Here is a 12,603-nt window from a genome sequence, read left to right as displayed (position 1 = left end):
CCACTAAATTTGCTAAATTGATACTGTCGAGCATATAATACATTAAATTTGTGCATATAAATTTATACGCCACACACACACACGCTTGACATGCAAAGCAAACGCGAGCAACTTTGCAGTAGCATTAAATCATAGCAATTTTCTTGGCGTTCAGTCGCCCACTTTAGGCGTGTTTGCCGTAACTAAGCCCCGTGCATACATTGCTACGCCTCCCTAGCACTCGCCGCCCCGGCCGGCAGCGCTTCTTGCGCCCCTAGCGTGTGTGCAAACAATTCAAGCGCTCAGCTGCTTGCACCGCTCAACTGGCTTTATCATCACGAAATGCACGCTTATAGTCTTAGCTACATCGCCATGTATGTATGTATGGATAGTATTACATCATACGTGCACGCTTGTTCTCACTTATTATGCTTACTTTTCTTTTTCTGTTTTTTTGTGCATTGTAGTTGTTGCTTTTGCCTGCTGTGCTCATTGTTCTTTGCTTTGCTACCGCTTGTAGCAGAAAACGTACAAGTGTTGCACTTCAGCGGCATGTTGCATGGAAATGTTAAAGCCTCAAGTGCTAGTAGCGGGCAAGGAAGCAGCAACATATTATACAGGGTGCTTTTGAAGGTATATAATATAGTAAGGGGAAAGCCGTTTTTCAAATTAGTGCACCAAGACTTACTTCGGGTGCAAAAATTGGCGAACATTTTTCAAAAAATTGCAACCTGTGCAACATCAGCACCGACTGTAAGCCCAAAATTCTATTTTAACACTAAATATCAGACATTTTGCGAACTAAGCAAACCAAAACATTTCAAACTTCTTTCCTTTTCCCCGCTCAATTCATAATAAAAGCGCTAAAACTCTCAAAATACACCCTTTATACATATATTTTAGCAAATAAGTTTGTATATGTTCATTTCAGCGCGCCGCTTTGCTTTCAACTCCCGCTACCGCGCGTTTCCCTGCTTTGCGCCTGAAAGCGTGCTTCACGGCATTCTTGTGAATTCATTTCACTCGCTTGCTATGTGGCACGTTCTTCACTTTGTTGCCGCTGCTGCTGCTTATTTTCTTAATTTTTGTTGTTGTTTGTTGCCGTTTTTTTGTGTTACCAAGTCATTCAGAGTTTCAAAGGAAAAGTCACATATGTGTGTGTGAGTGTGTAGGTAATGTAGCGCACAAAAGCAAAACAAGCGAAACAACAACAAAAACACTAAGATGCTCGTCGAGCGAAATAATGATAATAACAAAAGCGCATAAAAGTTCATAGCAACACATTAGCGAGTGTGCGGCGCGTATGTTGCGAGGCAAGGCAGAAATTATGAGAGTGAAAAAGTTGCAAGCAACAACAACATAAATATCAACAAGAACAACGTACACGGCGGCAATAGCAATCACGTAGCTTAAATAGAACAACAATAGCCGTCGTCAGCGCGGCTCTTCGTCGCTGCCGACGTCTATGTGCTCGCTGTCGTTGTCGTTGTCGTCTGCAGCCTCAGTCAGGGACCTTCTCCACGCCATCGCCATTGTTGCAATACAATGACCCCCAACCGACAGCGAGTAAGCGCTGCCACCACAGCGGGTATGCTGTTTAGAAGTGTGTATGTACATATATTCTAGTAGGTGTGTATGTGTGTTTATGTTTAAGTCTTGCAACATACAGGAAAGTATGCCTTTGTGCTCTGTGTGTCGTGCTTTTTGCTCATCTACATTGCTTGCTAATATACATACATACATAAATACATTTTAGTATATACATATATACATAAATACATCTATACCTATCCTCCTCAATGTATTGCAAATGTATCTAATTCCAATTTGAGCTTTACAAGTGAGTTCTCATAAGACCATATGAGACCTATAGCTGTCCATGTCCAGTGCCTCTGTTGCGAAAAATGATACTGAAGGATGATACCGAACATACCGAGTGATAGGTTATATACCCCGTTTATACCTATACAAAATTATTCGTTTTCTTCTAAGTAAGAAACAGGAAATCCAAGTTCTAAACTTTCTTGTATGAAAGTTGGTTCCGTCACTGGTGCGAAAAAGCAGATTTTGTTTTATTGTGTTATAGAATTTACTTTGTTATATAATGAAGGTCCTAAAGACCATTTAGATTATGACCAAAACTTCGCAAAATCTTGAACCTAAGCCATATTTAAGCTTGAACTGGAACTTTTAAATCGGTCTCTAATAAACTCTCAATCTGGTTATGAGACTATGACAGATTCAGTCTGAAACTTCGGGTTGTGTATTTTAGTACATCTTCTTCATAATTTCTCGAATGGTCACTTTTGGTTATATTTTATAGGTTAGTTTAGGTTAACTGGCCATATGTACATCGACCGACTGGTCTTTAGTAATGCCAGATGGAGTTAGAGTTTGTTTGAGCCTAAGTATTCGTCACACAGCACGCAATGCTTTTTACGAACATTAAGAGCGACTTAATCTAATTTGGATACTTCATCTAGTCCCCTGAACTGCGAAGCCTCTAGATATTTAAGACCAGTTCTATATAATGCAGGATAGAATCATATGAGGTGTTCCAGCATCTCTCTCATACCTACTTTTTAGCAGTTTCAACATGTCTTATCGTTAATGATGCCCCTACGGCTCGTATGTGGTGCCAGTAGGTTCTGACCTGTTTGCTTCGAAGCATCCACTAACATGATAAGACGTGAACCCTTCACTGGAATGAGTTCCCATACCATAAAAGAACTGCTCGACAAGGAAGAAGGAGTAGGCCGAGAGAGGTATTGCCAACAACTATAAGACATGCGCTATGCCAAGTTCCAATGGGGGGCTACCACCTCAGCAGGTTAACGTATGCAATCGACCTCCCTAGGGATAAAATCAGGCTACTGGTCGCATTCTACACTGGCCACTGCAAGCTGAAGAAACACTTACACAACATGGGCCTACCTTCTTGCGAAAATTTATGGTTCTGCGACAGAGAGCCTGAAACAACAGAACACCTGCTAACTGACTGCATAGTCTGCATACGCAGGTTAAATGCCCTTGGATCCATGTTTCGAAATAGGGTTCAAATCGCGTCGCTAGCACCCAGCAGCATATTGGACTTTGTCAATAGGCTGGGGCTAGGTGTATCTTTGTAATTTCGGAGAGGACACAATAGACTTAAGGTCTCCATGCATTCCTCGTCTATTAATCAATCCATCATGTGTGTCTAAACCAACGACCGTCCTGAAGTCCTTTCGAAAACGTGTGAGCTTGCGTGTCTTCCTTCTGGGTTCTTGGCACGATCTTGCCATGATCTAAGCATGCAGAATATGCCCTTAAGCCATTCCATCTAGTCTTAATCTGTCTGTCAGCACTTTCGGAAGTTTCATTGTATTTTGTTTTTAGTGACTTCCGTATTTCCTATTCTAATTCGATAGCCAGACGGATGGCACTTTTGATAACCTCATCAGCTATTTCGTTTCCCAGAATTGATTTGTGGCCTAGAACCCAGTAGTAATGCACCCGCTGGTACATATTCAATGAATATTGTTCATATTTTATAGTTGTAAGGCAGAATATATCTGAACAGTTAAGATGAACTTGCTCTCTAAAGAGAACTCAAATTCATAAAGACAGCCTGTATATAATTTGCATATGAATAGATTCCAACTTTTTATTTCATAGCCTTAAGTATCAAGGGAATTTAAGACAAGTTCAAGTTTCTTCAGGAATTTCATATTATACCTATGTAGACAGAAAGCTTACTGAAAACTTCGTTTTAATATTATATACTTATATAAACCATATCTAACCTAAAGAAATCGAAACTAGTATGAACCACAAACGAAAAACAGCAGCAAAGAGCCAACTGAGAAAAGCAACAAAAGAAACAAAGAAAAACAAGGCAGATTCGTGAATAGACCGAACAAACAAATCAACAACAAAAGAGAAACACAACAACAACAAAATCAACAAAAACCAGCAACAAAACGTGAAGAAGAAAATAGCAAAAACAATACTGAATACGCAACACGAAACAGGACCTAAGAAAGGGCAAAAGAGCACAGAAGCGCACGAAAAAATCAAGTCAATGCGAAGAACAGCAAAAACATATTTAGCAACATTCCCAACAGCAACTACAACAAACACTTAACATTGTCCAACGCTTAGTAAGAACAATTAAAACAACACTAAGGCATTAATAAATGTCGATACTTGAGAGGAAAAGTAATTGCCGTTGCAGGAAGAATTCACGCAAAGCGACTTTGACTGAAAAACGAAAAAAGGGAAAATGCAACTGCAACAATTGGTAGTAAAAACAACAAAAACAAGCAAGTAGAAAAGCTTGCAAAAATGGTAAAGCCAACAAATGCATTAAATGCGCTGAGATAGCGCACTGCGAACGGTAGAGCAACAACGAAAACAACAATGCCACAACAACAACATACGCTAAAAATAATATACGCCAACAAATTTATTGCAATAAAAACAAATGCATTTGGCGGTGCAGCAAAAACCACAACAACAACAACATTCTTTTCAAAACTTATGTTGAGCGATAAAGCAGCTGACCAAACAACACGCAACGCTCCACCAGCGAAGCACACAGTTGCACATGTGCATATCGCTATATAAACCCACATAAATACATGTGTATGTATGTATGTATATTTTTGCACCGAATCGCGCGCATAAGCGCTGAACGTGCCGTTGCTTGCGCTGGAGTTCACAAAGTTTTTATGGCATTTTTCAAGTGATAAGTGCCAACAAGAATGCATGGTCTGGGAAATTTACTTTTAAACGTGTAACCAGATTTATTTGAGAAGCTGCAAATAATTTATAGACGACAAGCAAACATTTTTTAACAAACGAACCACGCTTGAGTTAGTTCTACAGCAATGGATAGCGCAGTTGCCAGCACTACGACAGAGAGACTGTGAGGAATTTTGTGAGCTGAAGATCTAGAAGTGGTTAGAAGTCTTGAAATGATTGAACTCAAGGCATCGGGTAGTAGATAGAAGAAAGAAAATAATTGAGGTTTTGTACTGCGACCTCTCCTTTATCACATATGGTTAACAAAGGTCCAGCACTTTGAGTAATTCCCGGAGCTTGCTGGGCGCGGCTGAGGTTATGTGATCCCTGGCCACGGAGATGAATGAGCTTGCAGTGCCCTGTATACAGCGCGACAAGGAGACGGAATTTATCTCGGGGGAGGTTTATCATATCTTTAAGCCTTGCAAGGTTGTAACCTCTCAGTAGTACCTTAGCGTGAGGCATTCCTGCTGCCTGCTGCAAGTGGGTCACAGTTAGGTTAGATTAGGCTAAGAGATCGATCTTGAGAAGGATTTTACTTTGATAGATTCAAACGCTGATCCGAGATGCTAGCTATAAAACAGCCATATACTGGTTCATAAGGCTTTTACAAATCGACCAATGATTTTGAGCCTGTCGCAAATTTGTTGGGACAAAGAAGTTTCAGCATAAGTTTTGCAAACACGGAACAATGGAGGACAAAATTCCTGGATGCTTCCACCTCACCCTGCCCATACAACTTTGTCAACTAGCGTCCGACATGATTTTTATCCTTATCGTATGAATACCTAGTGGGTAGTGTCGAGCAAAAACTCCTACGATTATACTAGGTTGAACTTTGCTCAGGGCAAGTAGATCGGTAAATGTTCTTCGAGCAGCGTCTACTAAGCGCTCGCTGGGTCCATTGGTTCACTGCTAGAACGCTAGAAGCTAACAGAGATCCAACCGGGTCTCATTTAGATGTGAGTGGAACCAGAGTGCTCCTTCTGGCTATCTCATCGACTTTACAGTTCCCTGCGTTTCCGCTGTGTCTGGACACTCAAACGAGTCTGAGAATGAAGTAGCTTGTTGCTATTACAGATGAGGTCAGACACTCTTTGGCTGATCTGAGCAAACAGTAAGCAAACTCAGCACTAATATTTCCTATCTTTTGCCGGAATGATTGCGCACTTCTCTCAAAAGGACTGCACTTCATAGCAGTACGTCTACCTACACCCAGATAGCAGCCACTTCTGCCTGAAAAGCGCTACAGTGATCCAGTAACCTAAACCTAAGATCGACGGAGAGCGCTTTATAGAAAACTCTCCCTCTAACCTTCACTCCTAGCTTCCAGCCATCCATGAAAAACACTCTGAGTCTCTTCTTCAGCGACTTCGCCGGTATTTGAGCGAAGAAAAAGCCCCCAAGAGTGTCTCCTGCGATGAGAGGAGAGAATTTTGTTGTTTTCTTTTTCGAGCCCCTTCATATACCCAGCTTTCATGAGCCTTATAGCGCAATTCGCTGCAATACACCAGCCGGCTATGTCCACGGGTGCTATGTCTAAAATGGAATTAAGTGCCAATGTTGATAGTGCACCGAAGATGCCAATGAGAGCTGCTCTTTGTGCACGTACGAATGTTCAAGTGTTCCACGAATACACAATAGAACAAAAAGGTTTCGTACAGCCAAGCCACTACCGTTGAAGCGAGTACCGTCTTCTACAGCAATATAAGGCAACCGATGCCTGTCTTGGAGCTCAGCTCAGCTTCAAACATTTTACTTGAGTGATTACTCGGTGCGATAAGAAGCGACTTTGCCAAAGACTTTGCGATTAGAAAAGGCATCATGACTTTGACTATAATTTAGTAAGTTTTGAAGTCATCCAACCCGTTTTCTAACTGCTTTTCCAACTCACTTCTGCACCAAATGAGCTTACATATTTCCCAACTCAACCCGTCTTTGCTGCAGTTCAATTCCCACTGCTATTCGCACATATATGCAACATCTCATCTGCGCCTCTATGACAAAATTTTTAATTATAGACAAATTTCCGCAATTAAAGCGCACAAACGAGCGAATTGCAAGGGTTGTAGGCGTTGCAGATAAATAGCCAAAGCAACTCCAATGGCGCGGTTGGTGGGCTGACTGCTGGGTTGGGTCCGTTGTCTGCGCGACATTCGCCAGCAAGACAAACGCGCTGAAGTGCTGTGCCAGCGTGAGCATGCAATTTGTATATCAACTCAATAGATCTGTAAATACACACACACACACACAAACGGACACTTTGTCAACGTGTCGACTGAACAAATTGACAACAGTGCGCGCCCGCCCCCTTAGACAACATGCACATATGATTTTTTTCACTTCACATGAGTGTCATGTGTGCGGCTGACGGGGCGTATGCGCAACCAATATGATTTGCTGCAATAAATGCAGTTTGCAGCGTGCGGCAGCGTACATTAGGCGCCCACACATTCATATGCAATAAAATAATGATGCTGCCGAACAGCGCAAGGCGCATAGAAAACAAAAACAGCAACAAGCAGTGAAAAGCACGGCCGATAGCAAGCTGTCATCCGGAAATGAGTGCTGCTGAGTGCCGACATAAATATGGGGGAGCACAGTCTCCGCACTACCGCGCGCCGTCGAGCGTTTATGAGCGTGAGCGGTGTGGTGCAGTGCGTGCGTTGAGGTATTTTCTATGCTGAAGTGTAATTTTACAACTTTGAAAAGCTGCAGCAAGTAAATAAGAATTTTTTATTTGCTACTTTATTTTGACACTCTCCTTAATTGCTGCTTTTATTGCTTTCAAAACAAACGCAATTAATTCCCAGTCATTTAGATGTGTTTTAGATTGCACTAAGCAGAAAGCAGCTGAAATATTTTTGCTGAAAAATATGTGCAACTTCTATTAGAATTTATCTTCAAAACATTTTGCCTGCTAATCCCACCAGCTGCTGCAAGAACTCGTAAAATTTGGAGCAAAAGCAAAGAGGAAAACAAAAATTTGTAAACACTCTCACGGGAAATCGACAGTCATGCGCCATAAATAAAAATATATTGCATTGAGTGCTCGGCGATTGGCTGACTGGTCATTCTTTAGTGCCATTAAAGTCATGGCTAATATTTATTTTGTGCACGGCAAACAGGTTTCCGCAGCGTTGCTACTTGAGGGAAGAAAATGTGCCGGGCTTAGATTTATGGAAAGAAGAGCGAGCGGAGTTAGTTTTTTCGAAAAAAACAAATATCTTGCTTGTGAAATAAGCAGTACCGGAGTTATTTGAAGTTGGCACAGAACGGATTGAAGGCGAAAGAGAGTAAGCGTGGGGGAAGAAAAAATACACAAAAATAATACAACATCTACATATATTGTAGCTATAGTTGTATATTAAGTACAGACGAGACACATGCCTAACCCTAAAGACTCTAGATATTTTGATCAACTCTAAACAGGCCTTAGGAGCGCCTAGCTGCCTGTTTCGGGCAACCTGATATCTGTTCTGTTCCTAATATAATGATTTTAGAAACACAAAGCCCAAGACAACGTCTCTACGAAACCCTCTACTATACTCCGAAGAATACAGAGCTCTGAAGAACTCAATCAGCAGTCAATTTCTCGCTTATCTCAGAACATACTCCAATCCTGCATACAAATATTGCTTTCAAGGAGACAGAGATCCATTTTTATTTGATATTTTGCTACTTTATATCAAAGTATATGAAGTGGGAAGACACAAAGACAGCTTAAGATAGTCTGGTTAGGTTAGGTTAGGGTAGATGGCTGACGGACTACGCTTAGATTGTTAGGAACACTAGCTGCAAAGCGCTCTGAACCTATCACAAATCTGCTAAGTTGATTCATTTCTAGTTTTACTATTTCGTCTGGTTGGCTAAGTGTACGAGATCCGATCCGATTTTGCAAAATCGGGACATTCGATAAGGAAATATTCAAATGATGGAATGAACCATCTTCCATCTTACTGCTTAAATCCCGATGGGACAGTGTCTAATTAGAACTCCTACAACCACTGAAACCTTGAAAACCTTGGTCAGAGCGAAGTGCTCCCTGGATCCTTCCCGATTTACCACGGGCCAGAAGGACCTTGCGACTGCATACCTGGGGAAAGCTGGCCAACGCTTGCTGAGCAGGTTTTCTGAATCCCACCGATCCAGTAGCAAACCGCAGGAAGCCAACGGAGCTCTTACCGGTCCCTTTCCGCAGTTATTGAGACCGAAGTACCTGTCCTAGAAAGCACATCAGCTTTATAGATTCCTGCAATATCGCTGTTTCCAGACACCCAAACCAGTGCAATCATAAAGTAAATTGATGCTAAAAAGAAGAGGTCTAGACACCTCTTTACTTGCCTTCTACGCACATTCGGCGAACTGAAGGCTAATTTCCTACCTAACCGACACTCCCTTCCAGCGAGTACTCCCCTCCCATTCCCATCTCGAAGGTTTGTGAGCAGAAAAAGCGATCTGGTAATCCAAGTAATTTGGAATAAAATTGTCTGACTGATAACTAAATTACAGGAGCAACTTTAAAAACTTAAATTTGAGGCTCCCTCGAAATCTTAATATTGCATGCGGAACCAGCTTAAATGAGGCTGTGAAGTTTATTGACATATTGAAAACACGAGTTCTAGTAAGTCAGAATCTACTGAGCAAAGATCAAACTACATTTCCGCAGTTCTTCAAACCATACTAAAAGCGCTATTATATCCAAGTAATAAAATACAAATCTCTCAAATCTAACTCTGACTCACCTGTCTGAAGATTCCGATGAATCACACCGATCCGTGCAGCGCTTCTTCTTGCGTTTCTTCTTCGCTTGATTAGCGGCTGCCAACAGCTTGCTAGCTGTTGTGGCCGTAGCACTGTTACCACCGCATAAAGCGCTCGTGAGCGCTGAATAGACGACAGACTTGAGGTCGCTGCCGCTCTGGTTACGCGCGTAAGCCGAACTTAGCTTATCCGAATCGAGTAAAGCGCGTAAATTGTCCATATATCGTTTTTGTTGTTGATCACTTAGTAAGCCGGTGGAGAAATGTGCGGAATTGTTCATTGTTGTTGTAGCCGTGGACGCCTGCTTTTGTCGCTTGGTTAGCGCGAAGTAATGCGCCGTTAGCGGTGCCACAGAGGCCGGTGTAGTGAAGCTAGTCAAAGAGGTTGTGGCAGCTGCATCAGCCTCTGTTGCTGCACCGGCTGCGCGCTTAGTGCCACGCACAATGCCGACACTGCCAACCGTTGCAGTTGTTATTGTGTTGTTATTGCTTTTGCGGCTTTTACTATCGACAGCGGGCTTAGCTGCGGCGCTCACCGCCGACGAGGGCGGTGGCAGTGTAGGCATGGGGAATTTTATTTGCTTTTGTGGTGGTTGTTGCGTTTGCTGTTGTTGGCTCGCGCCGGTTAGCTTTTTTGACACGCAATTAGCATTGCCGTGGCTCAGTCTATTGTGTTCGCTAACATTGCTATTGCTTTTGTTGTTGCCATGCTTGCTGGCACTTTCGCTCTCACTGCCCACCGCCTGATTAACGGCATTGCAGGCGTTTGCGGTGGTGTTGCACAATTTGCTGTCAACACGCGCATCAGCGTTGCTGCAACACGGGCTGTTGGCGGTGTTGTCGCTTAACTTGTCCACGCTGCTCTTACATAATGCAGGTGCCGCTGTGGCATGGCTGCTTGCATCGACTGTGGCAGTGGCTGTGGCCTTAATTTCTGCCTTGCCTTTGTTGGCCGGCGCTCTTAAGCACATATTACGCTTGGCGGCGGGCTGTAAAGTGAGATCTAAAATGCTGTTGCATGCCTCCGCATCTTTTGCATCTTTGCTGCCACCGGCAATTGCCGCCAGCGTAAGCTCCTTTGCGGCAGGCGACTTTTCGAATTCTTTCCCATGCATTTTGCTTACACTAACACTACTGCAATTGCTGTTGCTCGCTGTGGCATGGTCCAATTTGGCAGTGACTGGTGTCGTAACTTTTTTGATTGTCTTTAGTGTGCTGTTGCTGCTATTGTTGCAGCTGCTGCTGGCTTTGCCTAAAACAGCGGCCACAAACTGCTGCTGGAAAGAGTCTATAAACGTGCGCTCATGCAAGCCAATACTCGCTGCTGCGCCGCCGGCGTTGCAAATGCTGCTATCGCTGCCACTGCTGCTGCTACAACTGGACGCACTGTTGTTGCTGCTATCATCCTCGGCCAATCTACGCCAATCGGTGAGATTCTTGGGTGCTTTCAGTTTACTTTCGCCGATGTCGTTGTTGTTGTTGCCGCATTTGATATTATTGAGATTGGCGCTATTCTTGAGCTGATCGAAGAGCGAAAGTAGCGGCGCAACGTTGTTGGTGGCTTCGGCTGGCTGCCTTGAGGAGCTTGTGCTGGCTGCTGCTGAGGTATTTTTAATGGCAGTGTTGTTGTTGTGGCTATTTGTTGTTGAAACTTCTAATTTATTGCTTGCTGGAGTTGCGCCAGCACTACTGCTATTGCTGTTGTTGTGGGACGTGCTGTTGTTGGCAGTAGTGTTGGCGTTATCATTTGCGCTGTCTGTTGCTATGTTTGTCTTTGAAGTGGCAGACATTGTTTCAATGACACTTACGCTTAATTCTGCACTACACACACAACTATTTGCTTAACGGGATTTATAATTTTTTTTTAATTTTCACACACTGCTCGGTTTATTTCGCATTTTGCATATTAATTTGAGGCGGAAGTGGGTTTTGTTGCACGCTGCAGTCATTTTGCCACTTCTTGCACGTTGGCCACTGAGTTATGCTAGCAAGTTACTGAGGCCCAGTTGTTGCAGGGCATATTTTGTACACAATTTTTTTTTAATTAGCACAATTCTCCACACTTTTTTATTTATTTATTTTATTTTTTTGTTTTTTTTTTTTTTTTTTAATTACCGAAATTCACTTAACACCCCGCACACATTTTCAACGGATTTGCGAATAAATTTTAGCCAAAATTAATTAATTTCTTATAAGCATGCATTGGAACTGATTTTTCTCCTGTTTTTAAGCAATCATTTTGGGTATAGTTTTGTATGCAATCAGTGAAAAAGTTTATGTTTCCCCACTGCAACAAAAATGTTGCCACTTTATTCGAAGCTTACACTTTTTTTAATTTTTTTTTTTTTAAATTTATTTCTCTGCGCATGCGTTAACAGAAAATTTTAGCACTTCCTTGCTTTCTCTAAAAATTTTCAAAATTTTATTTTTAGTTTTTTTCGCTTTCTTTCAAAATTTTCAATATTTTCTTTGAAATTTTTCTCGGTTTTCTTAAAAATTTCAATATTTTTTTTAATATTTATCGTTTTCTCTAAAAATTTTCAATATTTCATTTAAAATTTTTCTCTCTTTTTTTAAAAATTTTCAATATTTTATATTTAATTTTGCACTTTTGTGAAAGTTCGTGAAAATTTTCACTATTTTCTTTCTAATTTTGCACTTAGTAAGTCTGCACACTCGATTTTAAAAAATGTTCACCGCAAACACTTCATTGCATAGCTTTTTAACGTAAATTTTTGCTTAAAAACACACAACAGCAAAATCGCTGCACAAATTTCATAAAAATTATGCCTCTTCAAATATTTGCGCTTCGTTTTAATTTTTCAAAAAGTTGACGCATTAGTACAACAAAAAATTCACATTAATTATATTTACTCAAAACTATTTGCAAATCGTATCAAAAACCTTTTTGAATATTTTTTCAAACTTTTTGTTTCTACACTTTTTTAGCACGAAATTGCGCACAAACGCCACTACACGCCGTTATTTTATGAATAACTGTATTTTTTTACACACCTCTCACTTGCAATTTCACACAAATATTCAATTTATTTCGTATATTCCACAGAATTTTCGA

The 12,603-nt window shown here is 41.5% G+C and overlaps 1 protein-coding gene across 1 annotated transcript in view; it reads right to left on the bottom strand.

Annotated features, from left to right (window-relative positions):
* LOC120771135 (zinc finger protein jing) overlaps positions 1–11,960 on the bottom strand; it is a 296,893-nt gene extending 284,933 nt beyond the window's left edge. The window contains exon 1 of the mRNA XM_040099000.1: positions 9,510–11,960. Within this exon, the coding sequence (XP_039954934.1) occupies positions 9,510–11,317 (1,808 nt within the window). The 5' untranslated portion in view covers positions 11,318–11,960. The remainder of the gene's footprint in view (positions 1–9,509) is intronic.
* Between the last annotated feature and the right edge of the window lie 643 nt (positions 11,961–12,603).

This window comes from Bactrocera tryoni, chromosome 3 (assembly GCF_016617805.1).
Source record: "Bactrocera tryoni isolate S06 chromosome 3, CSIRO_BtryS06_freeze2, whole genome shotgun sequence".
Classification (NCBI taxonomy): Eukaryota; Metazoa; Arthropoda; class Insecta; order Diptera; family Tephritidae; genus Bactrocera; species Bactrocera tryoni.
This window is presented reverse-complemented; position numbering and strand designations above follow the sequence as displayed.